Source organism: Arabidopsis lyrata (assembly GCF_000004255.2).
Source record: "Arabidopsis lyrata subsp. lyrata unplaced genomic scaffold ARALYscaffold_1, whole genome shotgun sequence".
In the NCBI taxonomy this organism is placed as follows: domain Eukaryota; kingdom Viridiplantae; phylum Streptophyta; class Magnoliopsida; order Brassicales; family Brassicaceae; genus Arabidopsis; species Arabidopsis lyrata.
The window spans coordinates 297,525-316,249 of NW_003302555.1; the positions used below are offsets into that span (position 1 = coordinate 297,525).

The following is an 18,725-nucleotide window of genomic DNA, read 5'->3' on the forward strand; positions in this document are numbered from 1 at the left end:
GGATTCAAGCCAAACACGTGTAAGGAGCCGGTTGCTCTAGTTCAGAGCGTGGGACTAACAACTACAAGCCATGTGGACATTCTACTAACACTCACGCCACGTCCAACTTTAAATATAAAGTGCCACGTGGATGACGATCGTAATCATATTTACGAGATAGCTGGACCCTGGTTCGAATAAAAATGTAGTCTAGTTTCTTTTGTAGTTTAGCTCAAGCTTTTAGTACTGTACGATGATTTCTAAAACACAAACGAAGCATTTACAAATACAATGCACACACTATTTTAAAATACTAACCAAACACACAATACTTTCAAGTTCATCACGACCAGACCCATAAAACAACAACAAACGTCCCTCTAAGACAAGCTCATCGGATGTTTCTGCTATCCGAGAATAATAAAAAGAAACAATGATTACAGATATAAGTTGGTTATACCAACTACACACCACACGACACAGTTTCAAACACACAAAAATTGGGTGCCTTTGTTTTTGGTCTGTGAATCCTAAGGATGTTAAAGTAACAAGAGAAATTAAAAGAGAGAAACTCACAAATGGAGGGTTTACAAAAAAAAAAAAAAAAAAAAAAAAAAAAAAAAAGAAACTCACAAATGGAGAGACTGTTTTCCTTTTTAATCGATCCAACGTGTGATACCATCATCTCCTACCATTGCCAATATTTCCACACGAACGTCCAACACCGCCTACAAAATTGGTTTTCAACATTGACACAAATTATTTCAGCTTTCCAAGAATTAGGGTTTTCCAACTTCGGACCATTTTGTATAAGGACAGAGACTTACCGAGGAATTCCTGCAATTAACAAGCCGGCATTCGTCCAGAGAACCTTCTAGACTCCAACTCTCCCACACGTCAAAACTATGGCTAGCAAACACAAACTCCATTCTTCTATTGATCTGCACACACACACACACAACCACTTTTAGTTTCCACAAGAGCACCTTGGAGTTATCAATGGAAGTAACACTCTGTAATGTAAGAGGTACCTGCAGCAACTTCCCACCAGCAGCAAATGATCTCAAGCCAACAGTGTCCTAGAGAACAAGTTCATGCACCAAAACCAATTATAACGGGCTATCTGGCATGGTAAGCAAAATAAATGACAAGGAAGAGAGAGAGAGAGAGAGAAAAAAAATATTACCTTGTTTCTGTATGCGATGATGAATTGTGCAGCAGGATCCCGTTTGGATACATTGGACAAAGTATCGAGGAACCAACCACCGTTTTTCGTTCTTTGCCTGGAAACGTGAAGGCCTGAGAGGTCTTTCGCATATAAGGCTACAACATATCCATCTTTCAGCAGCTCACTTGACTTGCCAATGAACTTCTTACTTGACATTACAAGCTGACTTGGGGAAGACTCTTGCATTACTTCAAGAGGTGTTTTCCTACTTCTGGAATCTTCAGGAGAAGCACATCTAGAACTGGAACTTAATACTTCTTCCGTGTCACTCATAGCAATATCATCTCTTCGTGAAGTACTTTCTTCATTTAACCCTGAGGAACCCTCCGCTTTTTGCATGTATTTTTGCTGTGAATGTCTCTTTTTGGCTTTCTTGCCGGATCTGCTACGTCTTCCTTCAGGTTTTACGGCAGTATTTTGAGAAACGTGTTGCTGGCCAGGGCTCAGAGATTCTTTTAACTCACTAGCCTCTCTATGAACGATCTCAGTGCTGGTGAGAGTACTTTCTCCCTGTTGCCTACTGGTGGATTCCACTATTGCTAATTTCTCGTGTTTGATAGGTGATTGTTCTTCTTCTTCACTTGCTTCACTTTCCTCAATTTCCTCATCAGAAACAGTGTTACTTGGTATGACACCATCTAAGAAAAATGAATGCAAGATAGAGATGGCCTTCTCCCTTATCTCCATCCATACTTCCTCACTGTAATCTGCGCTGCGAGGTAGAATTAACACATTTGGCATTTCCTTCACCTGCAATGAAAACAAGATATAATTTGATGCAGGATAAACAGTAGAAAGAAAGAAGATAATGTAACAAGAGAATAGGCAGTCAAAAATGTGAAGTTCAGTCAACGGAAAAGAAATTCATACCCATGCTTCCATCCATTGTGGACCTTCAGCACCGTCAAGGGCGCAGCCAGCTATAGTGCCGTCAATTAGAAGTTGTTTCACAGCACAATCATCCAATAGCTGGCAGCTTCCAGTATTTACAAGAAAAGCCCCTAATACATAAAATCAACCAGAATTGAAGGGAATGAGAGAAAGCAGAAGTTCATCTTCAATTTACATTCATGGCGAATCAAACTTCATTTAGCTGACCAGACAAGAAAACTCATACCAGGTTTTATATGCTGCAAACACTCTGCATTGAGTATCTGAACCGTGTCATCTGTTAATGCACAATGAAGCGAAATTACATCACTTGCTGCTAGAAGATCATTCAATGTATCCATTCTCCGAGCAGCACGTGGGAATCTCGAGGGCCTGATTCGATCTTCATCTCCCTGAACAGACGCAAACGCAACTATTGACAACAAATATAACATCCAAGCAAAAGGAAGACATCATAGTAAGCAGTTTAGGAATGTAGGAGCTAAGAACTTAGCACATTTTTGGCCTCTTGGTCCCTAAAGAGTCAGTTTATACTAAGATAGTAAAAGCTAAGCGAGACATTGGCAACATACGTACCTCTGGGACATCGAAGTAGAGCACACTCATCTTGAAAGCCAAGCTTCTACTAGCCAAATACCGAGCGGATACAGATCTGCCAACGATACCCAAAACCATACCACGGCACCGTCTCATTCCCCGGCAAAGAGGCTGAAGCGATCCGAGCCATCCAGACGCCGATAGAGCGTGTCGTGAGAGTAAATGCGTCCGTCGAAGGAGTCCAAGGATGAGCGCCATAACAGTGTCCGCGATTTCCTCGGCTCGGGAAGTATCGACATGGACAAGTCGGAGACCTAGGTCGGCGGCGAGAGTCGAATCGACAGCGCGATCAGCAGAGCCAAGGCAGAGAATGAGCTGGTGAGGACGGAGTCGGCGTTGAGCTGCTCGTGGAAGATACGCGAGGGAATGGAGGAGAACGGCGGTGGCGGACTCGATCTTACCATCGGCGATGCGGCTGAGCGGGACGTATTCGACACCAGCAACGCCGGCAAGGGAGTCTTGCTCGAGCGCACAATCCTCTATACAGTTGAGTGTAACGACGTGAGGCGACGCCGGTGACGGCTGGTCGCGATGTGGCATTGTCGCAGACGAACGGATCTTGCTCATCTCCTTCTTCTTCTCGCTACTCTCGAGGAGTGAAATTTTGATTTTGGGAACATAATGATTTAGGGTTCAATGTTGTAAACTCTGACAAAATTAAGGGGCTAAATTGCATTTATAATAATTTTCAGGGCCTAAAATACAATTTTCACAAATTGAAAGGCATATTTATTTGGTCCAATGCTGCTGATGCTCGCGGTAAATGCGGCAGCGTTTTGACATTTAGGCTCAACGACGCCGTCTTCTAGACATTTAAAATACAATATGTTTGATTCGGTGATATAGTATTTATTGATAGAATATTCAAATTTCTATGATTACTATATACCGATCCAAAACTTATCTCTAATCACACACTAACCTATTTTTTTTCTATTTTATGCTACGAGCAATGGAAAGATCTTTTCCCGTCCATAGTTCTCAGGCTTCAATGGTGTTGTCTGATGGTGATCCTCCTAATATCGATGAACGTACTCTACATGCACAAGTAGAGATATGAAGAAACCTCTTAAACACACACAAAATTATTTTCTGTTCTTAGTTATTTGCTTATGTTTGATTATAATTGATTTGATTTTGTGTCTAACCAATATCACTCTCGTAACAAATTCCATGTGCTGTGTGGAGCTAAAAATAGGTTTTATCACGGTATTAAGGAAACGATGCGGCTCTAAGGATAATATTGATGATACCTTGACATGTATAAATATAGAACAGAGTTGCATGTTGAATTATTCATGTGATTTCGATCACATGTGTCTTTTTTTTGTGTGAACTATTTGTGTTTTTTATTTTCAGGTTCTTATTTCCTCTTCTCTTCGGCACTCAAAAGTGACATGGTTATAGACTTACCTAAATTGGTGTTCATGGCGGATTTAAGTAGTCGGAAGAAATCGCCGATTCACTATAAAAAATTAGACAAGGGCTTGGGCTTATACAACGGTCCAACATTTTACTACTTGACTTTAGTATATTTTCTTGTGTTTTCCGTGTATAGAACTTTATTTTTTGGGGATTTCTTTGTTTTCTTCCGGCTTTTGGATTTCAAAAAAAAGCATCCCAAACTATAGGGGTTATTACAAGATTTGTCCCTTTTAGGCTACCATTTTTGATTTTTACCATTTAGTTGATGAGTTTTTAGATTTGCCATTATCAGCATTGTGAAATGACGCTCTTGCCCTACACTAAACTGTTTGTTTGATCACTCTTCTGAAACGTTTTCTCCGTATGAACCCAGATTTTTTCTTTTTAATATGAATCCAGATTTTTTAAAACTAAAACCTAGATCCAACTGCATAAACCCAAATGGAAAGGAAAAAAGAGGGCCAACAGATAAAATATGGGTAAATTAGCAGAGTTAAAGGGTAAGCATACTATTTCCTAATACAGAAGAGTGGATTCAATCGGAGAGTTCCATTCAGGAGAAAGGAGAATCGGAACTTCTTTATGGATTGCAAGATATGAACTTGAAGATTGAGGAGCTTGTATGCATTATCACTGTAATTAATGGCGTTTTATGAGAAAGAGACTTCAGAAGGAGGAGAGAAGCGTAGTGGAGAACTGGAGATGGGATGTAATTAAAGAAAAAAAAAAAAGAAAAATACAGATTTTTTCCTTTGATTTCGCTAGGGTAAAAATGTAATTTCAGGTAGTCCAAAAATGGCAAATCCAAAATACAATCAGGAAAATGGCTTACGGGCCAAATGCCATCACCAAAAGTCCATAGCCCGTAATTAACTCCAAACTATATCCCAAAAAGGCAACCCGTATAGTGAAAATCTTTCAGTGAAAAAAAAATATATTTATAATCTGGTAAAATGTCCACCAGGAAAATGGAAATAATTGGAGAAAAGGACATATATATCTTAATTCAATTACTAACTAATTGCAAACAAAGTAATACAGGTGAAACATGTACTGTCCCTATGCCACATTATTTCCTGACCTGAAGAAACCGAAAGACAAACTCTAGAGTTTGAGTTTGACAACAACAACACGAAATCTCTTTCTACACAAGAGCAACGACATAGACAAATTAAAGAAACGAAAAAACAAAAGAACATGACTAGAGTATATGAACTCTCTCTTGTGCTACTAAAGTATATGAACAGAGCCGATTATATATACGGAAAAGAGGGACACAAACTGGTGAAAACCAAAAGCTCTATACATCTATCTACCAAAATTCTATTCTTTTATAACCCACTATGTCGCCAACATTCTTAGATCTCGACATGTATCAGTGGGTTTTTAGTTTATGGTAGGTGATGATCAGAGAAACCTCCTACGAAGGTTACTAGTTGTTGCTTGATACGAACGCATGAGTAATCCAACTCCAATGCCTACACCAAGACACATCCCAAGGCCTATCCCAACTCCGACTCTGACACCTGCATTGAACCATGAGAGCTGACCATCCTCATCAACGTACATCCCTTCAGGGTAATATCTCTGTGCCATTTTCATCTCAGACTCATCGTAGTCATCAACTTCTGATTCCATCATCTGCATAAACGAGACACACAAGATAAAGAACCAACAAAGTGGGAGTTTCTAACACCATTGACCTATAACCATATCTAAATGCCTGATCAGTCAACAATCTAAAATTGTCAAATTCAGCTGTAGAGTCAAAGATAACATTCAAGCAGGAGCTAAATTCACCAGAAACTTGCGATTGGTCTTAATAACTGAATATCTGCTACAGCATTCATAACTCACAAAACCAGACGAAGAAAGAAGCAACGTTTTCAAATCTCAATCCCAAGTTAAGAATCGCCACTTAAGGGCTTGGACACATCAATCAGAGAGTTCTAAATCCAAATCATAGACAATAATCAAACAAACAGAGAAGTGAGAAATCCGAATCATACCTGTACTTTGCTTTGCCGGGCCAATTCATCACCAATGGTACCAATGTCTTGCTCTTTGCCAACTTCCTCATCCTCAGGGATAGCGTCGAGTGTCACGTGCCTAGCCACCTTCCTCCTGGGACTCGCCTGAATCGTCTTGGTCAATATCACCGGAACACCGCCACAACAACCAGCTATATAAACCTCGACGGATGGAGACGAAACTCCAAGCTTTGGCTGGAAAAACGCAGAAGAAGAAGGACCCGACACGTGTCCGTTTCCCATAGCAATGTAACAATCCATGCCCCATCCAGTCTTGGGATCACTCACAGTTCCATTGTTCCAAGCACCTTCGATTCTATCTAGGTTCCCACACAAGACCATATCGTCGTTATCATAAACCTCGAAATCAACGCATCCGGTAACGCGAACGGTCTCAGTGCTAACGTACGTCACCTCCGACGATTCCCGGTCGACTCTGTCACGGCGGAGTTTAAGCGACGCCGTCTGAGACGAAGGAACGCGAACGCCGTTAACCTCAAGAGAAGCACCGGTTTCGCGACGAGGGTGACGGAGGGTAAGAAAGTCAGGGACGTTCTCAACGACGCAAGGAGCGATACGGACGTAGAACAAACGAACCTCCAGCCACGCCGATTGAGACAACGCAATTGATGATGTCGAAGACGGCGGCGGCGATACGGCGGAGGTTTTCATGTTGTACGATTTCGTTGTACCCAGAGGATCCTGATGATGATTGTGATCTTTCGAAATCATCGAGAACAATAGATTCAAGAAAACACAAATTCGCAAATCTGGATTTGGTTGAAATTGAAGGATTTTGAGGAACAAGCAGAGAATGAATGAGGGAATCGAACATCAACTTTTTTTTTTGTTTGTTTAGGTTTTTTGGGGGTTTCAGATATTTTGGATGGTAAAAAAAGGTCAAAATTAAAATTTGTTTGAAGACGAGGTAATTACGGAGGGGTCAAAGAAGAAGAAACCGACAGGATAATTACCCCCACCTGTGAGTCTCGCACGTGTGACCGTTTTTTTTTTTTTTTTGGCTTTTTCCACACACACACAAAAATAACTGGGCCACAAATTCCACAGAGTCCCTAAATGGGCATTAAACATATGGACTAGGCTCAGTTGCTGCAAATCATTTTAGACCAACTACTGTAATTTTGTTTTTTCGTACTAACTATACAGCTAGGGATCTCAAAATGGGTTAATATCCATGGGTTACCAGAATCCGTCCATGATTTTAGTGGATTTGGGTAGAATTTTTTTACCCATATATATAAATGGGTTTTAGTGGCTTATCCTATTAGGGTTATGGGTTTAATGGGTAAAATCCAGTAGGGTCATGGGTTATCCATGGGTTTCATAACCAAAACTGAAAAGTAAAATTTATATATATCTATATTAATATATTATGTGGGGATGTGCCTTTAGTCAAGTGGTTAAGTCCATTTGACTCCGCCTTTTCCACCGGAGTTCGACTCCGCTAAGTCGCGTTACCCCGCGTAGTAGGGATTGGCTATGGATCGGGCCTTGTCGATCCAAAGATGTAAAAAAAAAATAAAAAAAATTAATATATTATGTAAAATTTATATAAATATATGTAAAATATCTTCTTTTCTTTACAACTATCTTTTTTATTTGGTTTTATGGTTCTTTAGATTTGTGGTTTTAAGATTTTAGGATGCTTTTCTATTTTAATAACTAGATTTTTTTAATTTATTATTTAAAAACTTTTGTTGGTTTACAATTTTATGTTATTTTTTTGGATTTTTATTATTTATATATTTTATTATACATATATATGGGTACCCATATAACCCATTAAGCTAATAGATTTCTACAATAATGGGTTTGGATACGTAAATTCAAGCCATATAAATATATGGGTCGGGTCAAATCCATCCATTAAACACTCGAACCCATATGAATTTTGGGTCGGGTCAGGTCGGATTACCCATTTTGACACCCCTATATACAGCCTAAAATTATATGGTTCTTTGCAAAAAAAGTTATGGATATACTTTTGTATATTTATAAAAAGCAGACCATAATTATGATTCAGAAAGCAACATCATTTTACTCATTCGGGTCATTGACCGTACGGCAATTATTATTTTTAATCATAGCCATTATGTTCTTTAGTAGACGTTTTTATTCTCGATGGTTGAAAGAAAATGTATCAGCCGTTGAAACTTTACCTTTGGAGGATTTCTCACCGTTGATCTAAGATCTTGTCGGATTGATTGGACCAACTTTGGATATATATTTATAGGCCGGCTATAATGTTTTCTTCTTATTCCTCTTTTTGTTAACACCGAAAAGATTGGGGTTTGTCATTTCACTTTCTAATTAGGTGGAAATTCATATATAAGATTAATCTGACATCAAGATTTAATTAACGTCTAATTGAAATAAAGATTTTGCAATTCATGTGTATGTCCGCAACTCAAGATCCGTGTCGGAGGTTTACTTAGTTGGTTTTATGTCACTTAATTGCACCATGTAGTATGATTTTGACCGTATTTTAGATCCTCCAATTGTGACATAAGATTTTTTTTTTTAATACATTTCGTAATTTGTAGTTAACATTCAATTCGTAATCATATTTTACGCTGACGTTGGTTTTTTTATACTTAATTAGAAGTTAGTTAACTAGTAAAACACTTTGTTTTGCCTTAATTTATATAATTTCACAAAGAGTGTCATTTTAGAGTTTTTCACACAGATTAAGAAAACATTAAATTTTTTATTTTTTCTAAACAAAAACATCATTAACTATATACCTAAACATAATCTGCCCAATAGTAAAACAATCTGCAGAATACTAATAGTCATAAAACATAAAAAATCATTAAATTTTACATTGAAAACCTAAAACGATACTCTTTGTGAAACAAAAATAAAACCTTAAAACGACACTCTTTATGAAACGGAGGAAGTAGTTTGCAATTATGAAAGGGGATTAAGATAGTTAAGATAACTATATTGTGCCCAATTGTACGTGTTTCCACATATAAAAACAGTGTCTGTTATATTCTTAAGTAGCACATCATTTTTATCCAAAAAAAAAAAAGTAGCACATCATCATTTCTAAGATAAGATTAAAAAAATTCTTTTAGATAATAAACTGAAAAGTTAACAAAATAGACTCAAATTTTCAAAAACAAGCAACTCCATTACTAGCAGCTGTAACTACTATTCAAACCATCAAAAATACCATTTCAATTTTTGGTCAAACTATAAAGCAACGTGTTTTATACTCCCTCCGTTTCACAAAAAGTGTCGTTTTAAGATTTTAATCTCGTTTCACAAAAGTGTCGTTTTGTGTTTTCAATGCAGTTTTAAAAATTAATTCTCTTTTTTAACCTCACTATTTTAGCATATTAATTAAAGAGAGAGTATTATTTAGTGTATTAATAAGGAATATAAATGAAATTTGTTTACTTTTCTTAATTTATGTGAAAAATAGTAGAATGACACTCTTTGTAAAATAGAGGGAGTAGAATTTTATTTTATTTTATTTTATTTTTTTTGTCAAAGTTTACCATAAAATAATGAATGGGTACTTAGGTCAAATTGTGTTTACTCTTTGATTAATCGTCAAACTATAAAATGCAAGTCCTCCTAAGACTTAGAATTAATGGTCTTTTTTTTTTTTTTTTCTCAAATAGAATTAACGGTCTAGATCAGAAGATGGGGATGGTAAGATCAACGTAAGGCTAAGAATTGACTAATTAAGCCGCCTTGTTAAAACTAATAAATACATATTTAAGAATTTCTTACGTCAGAGTAGTGTGTGTCCCACATTCCACTCTAAGTGGCCCAGATTTACACAAAATCTCATCACGGCTCGTTTCCTCTACTCGCAGTTGCTGCGTGTTCTCACGCGCAAGCCAAAACACAATCCACTTGTATATATTTTCGTGGACGTAAAATATTAAAGAGAAATTAAAATTAATCTACGTGGGCAAACACGTGGAATATGCAGCTGTTTCCCATTATTACTAATGTGTTTTTTTTTTTTTTTTTGTTTGGGCTTGGAGAATATTATTTGTCGTTATTTAGGGAATCAAATTCGTGTAGGATTGGCAAACCGATGGTGGGATAGCAAGGACTCAATTATTAGACAATTTCGTATACCATAAACTGAGAGGATTTTACTATAGTTAAAAATATTCTTTTCGTATTAAACGATGGATAAATGATAAAGAGGTGATGTTATAAATTAACTGTTAGAATTATTTTTTTTTCTAGCATAGATTTTTGAGAAATATGGATTCGGCTGAAACCAAACATAATATTGGACGGAGCTATATTGTCCACATGGGGGTCAATTGACCCATATAAACTTGTAGAAATTGTTATTTTATTTATAATTGTAGAAGCAAAATTCATTAAAATGGTTTGAAATATACTTATTGACCCCTACAAAATTTGTTAAAAATGGATATTTAGTGTTAGAATATAAAATGACCCATATAAAAATCATGGCTACCTCCGCCAGTGACTATCATGTACCAGGTAAAATAGGTCATATAATCAAATACTTATTTGATTAATATATCCATAACCGTCAAAAATAAATTGTTATGATTTGGATTAATTATTCGAACTAAGTATAGGTACGCATACCTAATTAAGATGTTGTAATATGTCTCTCGGCACCATTGTATGAAAATGACAAAATTGGTTGATACTCCCGAGTGTGTCCCAAAATACAAAAACGAAAAATGTATTTTATCAAAAGTAGGAATTCCATTAAAGAAAAAAATGACGTGGATAAGGTGAGAAAGAAATTTCCAAGGGTCAGAAAAAAGGAAACAAACACAAAGCAAAGGACCGAAAGTAATGACGCTAAGGCACAACACAACACTTGAAGACGACGTGTAAGACACCACGCGCGTCAATGAAATAAATCGAAGAAATTAGATCTCTTCTTCGTCGCTCTCTCTATTTCGTACCATTCATTCATTCATTATTGAGAGACTGATCTCTCTGCATGCATCTTTCTCTCTCTCTATCTTTTTTTTTTTTCCTCCCTCTCTCTCTCTCTATCTATCTCTCTATTAATCTCCAGTATTTGTCAGGATTTGGGTATTTTTTAATAACGATCAGTGTCCAATCTCTCTTATCGTCTTCACAAGTTTCCTATTATTTCATTCTCTTCTTTATTCTCAATTCTCTCTCTCTCTCTCTGTCTTGTAAACTCAAAGACAAATCTTTTTCACATCTCTCTCTCTCTTTGCATATTCTTGAGAATTCAAGTTAACCTAAAAAACAGAGAGCAATGAAGGTCCATCCCCCTCTCTCTCTCTCTCTCTCTTTACACGTATGCAAGATTTGATTTCTAGGATTATAATTTCTATAAGAAAAAATGGGTTTTGATTCTTGTTTCATCTTGAATCCGAAAGTAACAAGCCTTTTTCTGTTTTTATTCGTTATTAATGAATCTCTCTGAATTTATTCCCTTCTGCATTACTTCATGTGTGTGTTTATTACATGTGATTTTGCTTCTTTTGGAGTTTTTTTTAAAAAAATCTCACTTTTTAACTTATTCTGATCTATAACTGCAACGAAATTCTTCTTTCTTTTTTTTTTTCTTTGTTTTTTGTAGAGATACCGTTTTTTCCTTTACTATAAATAATTAACAAAATTAAATCACAAATTGAATGATGATCATGCTCTGCTTTTGCAAAACTCTGTTTCTTTACTATGTTCACACAAATACACATATGCATGTCACATAACATATCAGTCATTTTTTTAGTATCTTCTATAAAGATTGCAAATCTCTTCTTTTTTTCGTTGTTGTTCCTCTGGACTCTGTGTTGCTCTTGGTGATTCAATTGCTTTTTTCTAGGTTGCATGTTCTGCAAAATTCCTGAGAGGAAAACCAGAAAAACAAAAGATTATATCATCTTTGTGTCCACATCACTTTAAATTTATATCACTAAATCTAATTTGTTTATCTTTTGTAATAATTTTGCAGAAAATTGTGTTAAAGCTGGATTTGCATGATGATAAGGCAAAACAAAAGGCCCTCAAAACTGTTTCTACTCTCCCAGGTAATCCTTTTTTCATGCTCATCTTATATAATGTTGGTTACACATCAGAAAAATGAGTTTCAGATCTCTTTAGTTCTCACTTCTAAACCAACTATGAGATTAATGGTTTCCGGTCCGGTTTAATCAGTCTCCGATTTGGTAGGTGGATGTGTAAACAGAGTGAAAAATGTTTAAAATTTCTTTATTGTTGATGAACAATCACGAGCTGTTCTGACAGAAGTGTCTCTCTTTTTCAATAGTGACAGTACGGTAAAAAATATTGCTCCATATTTCAATTATTGTTTATTTGTGAAATTCTTTGTTTTATTTTCTTGGAATAAAATCAAATCTAGGCCACTATTGCTTCTTTGAAATACGTGCCCATCCGTCAGTTGATAAATCATATGGTGTCAACAAAATCGAAAAAGCATATAAGTCAAAGATTGTTTTATTTGTTTGTGTCAAAACAAAGTTTTTTACTTTCCTTATTGGTAATCGTCTGTAAAATGTTGCAACTTATATCAATAGGGACAAAAACTTAAGTGTCTATGGAAGGTTACAAGTTGCATGTTAATTTTTTTTTAGGAATCGATTCCATTGCAATGGACATGAAGGAGAAGAAATTAACGGTGATCGGAACTGTAGATCCGGTAAATGTAGTAAGTAAGCTAAGAAAGTATTGGCCGATGACGGATATCATACTAGTGGGACCTGCTAAAGAACCGGAAAAGGAGAAGAAGGAAGAGCCGAAGAAAGAAGGTGGTGGAGAGCCGCCGAAGAAAGAAGGAGAAGCTCCAAAAGAAGAAGGGAAAAAGGAAGGAGAAGCGCCGAAGAAGGAAGAAGAGAAGAAAGAAGGTGGCGATAAGAAGGAAGGAGAGAAGAAAGATCAACCACAACCGCAGCCGCAACCTGTTGTACCGCCACCGGATCATGTGTTGGAACTTGTAAAGGCGTATAAAGCATATAATCCTCACCTAACAACGTATTACTACGCCCAAAGCATCGAAGAAAACCCTAATGCTTGCGTTATATGTTGAAAAATCTTTAATATAATATATTTTGGTGAAAAGACGGACCGATCTATAGTGAGGATGAAGAATAAGAAACACAGGATGTATCTTAGACTAAGATAAATCGATTCGGATGGGATCAGATATGCTTTTTTTTTTTCCTCGATAATGCGGGGAAAATTTATTTCCTTAAATCGATTTCGATGATATGTTTTGTGTATATATCGTCGATAGTACTAGAATTTTTACTTTGAAGGGAACTATCTGTAAATAATGGTGTTATATATATGCGTTAGTCTTGTAATTTTTTTAAAGTGTGATATTAGAATGCCTTTGTGTCTATACTTTTTTGGAAGCCAATGGAATGGCTAAATTGCAAACTAGTTTTGAAAAAAAAATAGTTCTACAATGTTTTGATTCGATTTTGATATTCCATAATTTGGTCATCTTCTTTTTTTTTTTTTTAATGTAATGTTAAATTATATTAAAAAAAAATAACGGTTTTTGAGTACATAGTTATGTAAACGTTTGCTGAAAGCTTAAAAACTAGGATACATGGATTTGGACTTAGTGTCTAGATGCAAACCAAAGTTATTTGGTCATCTTCTTGTTAAGGCTCCGTATATTTCATAACGATGTTATTGTCAAGCTCCGTATATTTCATAACTATGTTATTGTCAAAGTAAAAAAAATAAAAAATGTTATTGTCAAAGTTCTTTTTTTTTTTTTTTATTGCAGCCAATATATTTGAAAATGTATGCGGGTGTTAGTTTAGGTGAATAAATGTTGTTGGGCGGCTTATTAACATTTCAGCTGAAAATTTGATAATTTATTTTTACTTCTGTTTTGCACGAAGCGAAAGGGCATGGCCTTCATGATCATCTGATGAGTCACTTTTAGAAATTTTGTAAGAGGAAGAGGTAAATCATTTTGAATGGTTCTAGGTTTTATTTTTTCTTCACAAATATTATGTACCTTTATTTCAGGGAATAATAGCATAAAGTGAAGTTCTAAATTATTTATTTATATATCTTAATATTAAAAATAATTATATTCTAGAAACAACTTAAGAATAAAAATTCATGGCCACATACAAGCTTCTTTCTTTTTCGACACCGAAAGATTGACTATATTTTCAATAAATTGAATTATCTATTCTTCACGTAACCAAGTGCATTGTAAATGTCGTAGATCAAGTTGTGGCTCAAACCAAATGCAAATGTCAAAAACATTTTGGTAGGTAGACACCTAAAAGGAGCATGTGAAAACTCACATAAAAACTTTGGTATTTCATCATTTTCATTTTATGCTATATATATTTTTAGGGTCAAAACAAAATACATGACAAAATAAGTTCCCGTGAATACTAAAAAGATTATTCACTAATCACTACAAAAAAAAAAACCTTGCCCATGTCATTTTTTCTACCAAACAGAATAGATATATTACTTGATCATGTTTCGTAAATTACTGTTGATGATCATGAATTGGTGGTGACTGGTGATGACGACCACAATGTCGATGAATATAAATAGACTTCTATCTATCAACATATAAACAAATTTATATACTTAATTATCCAGATACATATTAATCTGTGTGAAAAGGATCAACCCATTATTTCCAAGTATCAAAATTTAATTTTTGTCTTATATAATCTTTATTTTTATTTTTGTTCGTGTGTGTAGTATCAATATCAACCAAGAGGCGACCCAAAGCACGCCTTATCTTTAACACTTAATTACCTAACCAAGTCTTAATAGCACGTATATATAATATGATTTCATGATCGTAATAAATTTATAAATCTGAGATCTATAAAATTGAATACTAATAGCTAATGGTTTACCAAAAGAGGACCAAAACTCATATTATATGCTGACGGTTTATCATTAACAAAGAAAAAGGGAAAAGAAAGCTGACGATTCATGAATAATTAATGGAGATGTCATCATGTTTGATATATAGCCGGTTATTCTAAGCAAATTTGTCACTTTGTAACAAAATAATAAGTTGAATTTAATCATATTTGGTGCAGCTGAAATGCTGATGAATCTTTCATCACCCACCTTATTATTGGCAAAGCCAAATTCCAAATAAATAAAAAAAACTTATATAACATGCATTAATTAATTGCAATCGAATGTTCAAATTAGTACATATAATGATTATTTTAGAAAAAAGGATAGGCATGGTGGCATGCACGTGTGACGTATTGGGCGATCAAGAAAATGTTGGTCTAGAAAAATCGAATAATTAGCTTAACAAATCCTCCATTACGTACATTATATTTATCAACCTCCCCAACTAAAAAACTATGGCGATCCAGTTATAAATTATCAAAAGATAATGTTTCATTTATTACACACAAAAACATAATTGCTACGCACCAGCACCACTAGCTAGGACAATCCATCGATTAAATCCTAAGCGGTAAAAAACAGAATTAAACACACCAAATCTTAAAAGTTACCATTTGACTCCAGGAAAAAAGCTGGCAGTCAAAAACAACCCTACTGTCGAAGTTGAATTATTCCAATTGTACAATAAAAGAAAAAACATCCACTTAACCACTTACTAAATATAGATTAATTAACACTTGGAGTGAAACGAGGACACGAGTTAATCCAATCTCTCAGGCGTTATGCCTTAAGATTTCATGCTCGGAGAAGAGGTGAGTGTGGTGACATTATCCCTGGCGACGAGAGACCATCCTCGTAAAGTCGACGGAAACTTAGTCGGAGATTGCTCTGCCTCCAATTCTGCTTTTTAGCATTGTTGTTCTGGATTACCTGATCATTTTCAGATGCTTTCTCGACGATCTTGTTGTTGTTCTTAGACACGAAATCTTGGATTCGTCCAAGCGCCACGTGGAGAGTATCATCGTCCATGTTGGCAAAGCAAACCCTAAACCATCCAGGTTCCGTGCAACGGAAGGAAGAGCCAGGAGACACATTGAGCTTAACTTTATCGATGATTATATGCCAAAGCTCGATCTCAGATTCAAACGAGTTACGATCTCTCAATAGATGTCTCAAATCCATCCACGCAAATAAACCTGCGTTGCTTGTCAAACAAGAAATATCTGCTTTCTTGAGTCCTGTGGTAAAAACTTTATGCCTTATCCCTAACCTTCTCGAGCTTTCCATAAGAAAATTTTCTACAAACCGATCATCTGACAACATCGAAGCAAGCATGAGTTGTGTCTGAGACGAAACAAGTCCGAAACTCGACATTTTTCTTGCGCAAGAGACGACCGAGTCATTGTAAGAATAGACTATCCCGACTCTAAAACCAGGAAGTCCCATGTCTTTAGAAAGACTATAGACAATGTGAATCAAGTCAACGTTGACTTCAGAGATGTCCACATCGTTGACCACCTCAGCAACGCTCACAAAATCTCCTCCGGCGAAGACTGTGGCGGCATAGATCTCGTCGACGACTAGGTGAATGTTCTTCCTCGTGACGAACCGGACTAAGTTCGTGAGTGTGTCCTTATCCAACATCGTACCGAGTGGATTTGATGGGTTGGTCAAAATCAGACCTTTGACTTTTTTATTGGACTCTTGGGCCTTTTTATAAGCCCAGTCCACGGCCTCAACGGTTAATTTGAAATTGTTTGAGCTTGAACAAGGAACCGGGATTATCTCGACACCTGTACGCCACCTCAAGTCTCTATCAAATCTGCAAAAAAGGATTAAATAATTATCACACGTATGAGCTAACTCGTTGAATTAAAACCGCAATTGAACTGATATAGCTTACACGTGTGATAAAAGTTGGCGAAAGAGTCAAAACTTGATACTAATACTATTAACACATTTTGATTTAGAATTTGTTAACCCAAAAGTATGTGAAAGTAACATTAATGAAATTTCTCCTAACCATTATCCATTATCATATACTAATTTATATTTATAATGTGATTATTCATATATAAAAAATGCTTACGCAGCATAATAAGGAGAGGGAATGAGGAAAACGTCGCCGGGATCGGCAAGGCAGAACATAATTGTTTCATTGGCTCCGGTGGCGCCGCCGCTCATAACCACCCTCTCCGGATCAAATGTCACTTTTCCACCTCTAGCTTTTCCCATGAAATGTGCAATTGCCTTCAATTCCAAAATTTTGATTAGGGATAAGTTTATATAATTAAGTTACTAAATGTAACACGAATCTTTAACAACAAAAAAAAATGTAACATGACTAAATTTGTTTTTCTTATGCAAATCATATCAACTGGTGATGGTTAGAGGTTATACTAACTTGGCATGTAAAATTTGTTTTTTTTTTAACATGTCCACTGATGATTACAAGATATCTGAATAGTGAATGATTTATACCTGTCTAAACTTCTTAAGACCATGGTAGTCTTGGAAATTAGCGATGTCGCTAAACTGATGAACACCTTCAAGGGTGCAAATAGAAGCTTCTGGATTCTCCATGACCCAATCTTTGATCAAATCTAAGCAAAGCTGTCAATTATATAGAAAATGTGTTATTTGATGTCTATACGTGTTCATACTAGCTAAAACATGGAAGTTTATGCACAAACAACATATAAAAAGATTTATTAGATTATATACAATTTATACCTGATTCTCTGCAAGACCCATTTGGATAATCCCATGAGGGTTACGAGAAAGATGAAAGGGATCTTTGTCGTAAGCTTTCCATCCATCAAAATACTCTGAGTTCTCTCCATGTTGATCGTTAGTCGCTATCTTCGACAAAATCGCACCTTTATTTTTTGCCGGAAGACCCATTTGCTGTTTTAATTCCCACTTCTTTCTAACTGTTTTCTTTTTGGGGTAATCAATATTTGATCTTATGACAAGTTTTTGTGGTGTGTACTAATTAACGTATATAAGTTATTTGGTTTTATATAGGAGTTGAAACAGAAACCTTGAGGAGACCAAATAAAGTTGATGTGGGGTCCAAAATAAAAGGAGTTAGGATTTGATGAAACAAGCGAAAAGTAACAAGCAAACCAAGGAAAATTCTCCACCCAAAGCAATATTTCTAAACGTATTTTGGTAACGATGAATTAAGGTGGTTGTGTTTTTGCTAGCATCAATCTCACTTGTATTAAACATATAGTATTTCGAATTTTGTTGATTACGATGAATAAATTGGTCTTACTCCAATAGTTTCGCATTGATTTCCGTTGCATTATTAAAATCCATTGGGACATTTTTTTTTTTTTTTAATCCATTGGGACTTATTGGTGGAAACGGGAAAATTATGTGTATTTATTTGAACCCGAGGCTATTTCTAAGCAACTTCTTAAGAAATATGTTGACCTTAAACTAAGAAGTCATGCAAAAAAATAAGGTTAGTGCTGTGGAGAATAATATTTGATTGAATACAAATAAATAGGAAGAGATTTATGAGATAAAATGTATAAGATTATTCTGGTGCACACAGAAAAAAAATGTATAAGATTATTCAAGAAGAGACAAATTTGTAACATTCTAAATTGATTTAATAAAACATTTGGTATGTAATATGCACATATATAAACGTCCACCACATAATT

General features: G+C 35.6%; 4 protein-coding genes across 4 annotated transcripts; 1 reads left to right on the forward strand and 3 right to left on the reverse strand.

Moving 5' to 3' along the window:
• Positions 1–68: 68 nt before the first annotated feature.
• On the reverse strand, positions 69–3,333 carry LOC9325427 (C-terminal binding protein AN). Its single transcript, XM_021011837.1, has 8 exons — positions 2,675–3,333; positions 2,325–2,490; positions 2,078–2,208; positions 1,166–1,957; positions 1,011–1,058; positions 807–920; positions 613–707; positions 69–167 (listed from the first exon to the last, which is right to left on the reverse strand). Exons 1-7 carry the CDS (start codon positions 3,260–3,262, stop codon positions 636–638), a joined length of 1,911 nt encoding a protein of 636 aa, XP_020867496.1. The 5' UTR covers positions 3,263–3,333; the 3' UTR covers positions 69–167; positions 613–635.
• Positions 3,334–5,098: 1,765 nt separating this feature from the next.
• LOC110224776 (uncharacterized protein At1g01500) lies at positions 5,099–7,115 on the reverse strand. Its single transcript, XM_021011838.1, has 2 exons — positions 6,130–7,115; positions 5,099–5,761 (listed from the first exon to the last, which is right to left on the reverse strand). The coding sequence occupies exons 1-2, from the start codon at positions 6,880–6,882 to the stop codon at positions 5,528–5,530; spliced, it is 987 nt and encodes a 328-aa protein (XP_020867497.1). The 5' UTR covers positions 6,883–7,115; the 3' UTR covers positions 5,099–5,527.
• A 4,056-nt stretch (positions 7,116–11,171) lies between these two features.
• On the forward strand, positions 11,172–13,518 carry LOC9328124 (heavy metal-associated isoprenylated plant protein 39). Its single transcript, XM_002889317.2, has 3 exons — positions 11,172–11,425; positions 12,122–12,197; positions 12,762–13,518. Exons 1-3 carry the CDS (start codon positions 11,420–11,422, stop codon positions 13,211–13,213), a joined length of 534 nt encoding a protein of 177 aa, XP_002889363.1. The 5' UTR covers positions 11,172–11,419; the 3' UTR covers positions 13,214–13,518.
• A 1,976-nt stretch (positions 13,519–15,494) lies between these two features.
• LOC9325428 (1-aminocyclopropane-1-carboxylate synthase 2) lies at positions 15,495–18,212 on the reverse strand. Its single transcript, XM_002892016.2, has 4 exons — positions 17,782–18,212; positions 17,530–17,661; positions 17,138–17,298; positions 15,495–16,870 (listed from the first exon to the last, which is right to left on the reverse strand). Exons 1-4 carry the CDS (start codon positions 17,950–17,952, stop codon positions 15,844–15,846), a joined length of 1,491 nt encoding a protein of 496 aa, XP_002892062.1. The 5' UTR covers positions 17,953–18,212; the 3' UTR covers positions 15,495–15,843.
• Between the last annotated feature and the right edge of the window lie 513 nt (positions 18,213–18,725).

Coding starts and splice junctions, on each gene's coding strand:
- LOC110224776 (XM_021011838.1), bottom strand. CDS start 6,882: ATGATTTCGAAAGATCACAATCATCATCAGGATCCTCTGGGTACAACG. Junction 5,762..6,129: donor CCCGGCAAAGCAAAGTACAG/GTATGATTCGGA, acceptor TCGTTTATGCAG/ATGATGGAATCAGAAGTTGA.
- LOC9328124 (XM_002889317.2), top strand. Junction 12,198..12,761: donor AACTGTTTCTACTCTCCCAG/GTAATCCTTTTT, acceptor ATTTTTTTTTAG/GAATCGATTCCATTGCAATG.
- LOC9325428 (XM_002892016.2), bottom strand. CDS start 17,952: ATGGGTCTTCCGGCAAAAAATAAAGGTGCGATTTTGTCGAAGATAGCG. Junction 17,662..17,781: donor TGGGTCTTGCAGAGAATCAG/GTATAAATTGTA, acceptor TATAATTGACAG/CTTTGCTTAGATTTGATCAA. Junction 16,871..17,137: donor CCCTCTCCTTATTATGCTGC/GTAAGCATTTTT, acceptor CCTTTTTTGCAG/ATTTGATAGAGACTTGAGGT.
- LOC9325427 (XM_021011837.1), bottom strand. CDS start 3,262: ATGAGCAAGATCCGTTCGTCTGCGACAATGCCACATCGCGACCAGCCG. Junction 2,491..2,674: donor TCTACTTCGATGTCCCAGAG/GTACGTATGTTG, acceptor GCGTCTGTTCAG/GGAGATGAAGATCGAATCAG. Junction 708..806: donor TTAATTGCAGGAATTCCTCG/GTAAGTCTCTGT, acceptor CCAATTTTGTAG/GCGGTGTTGGACGTTCGTGT.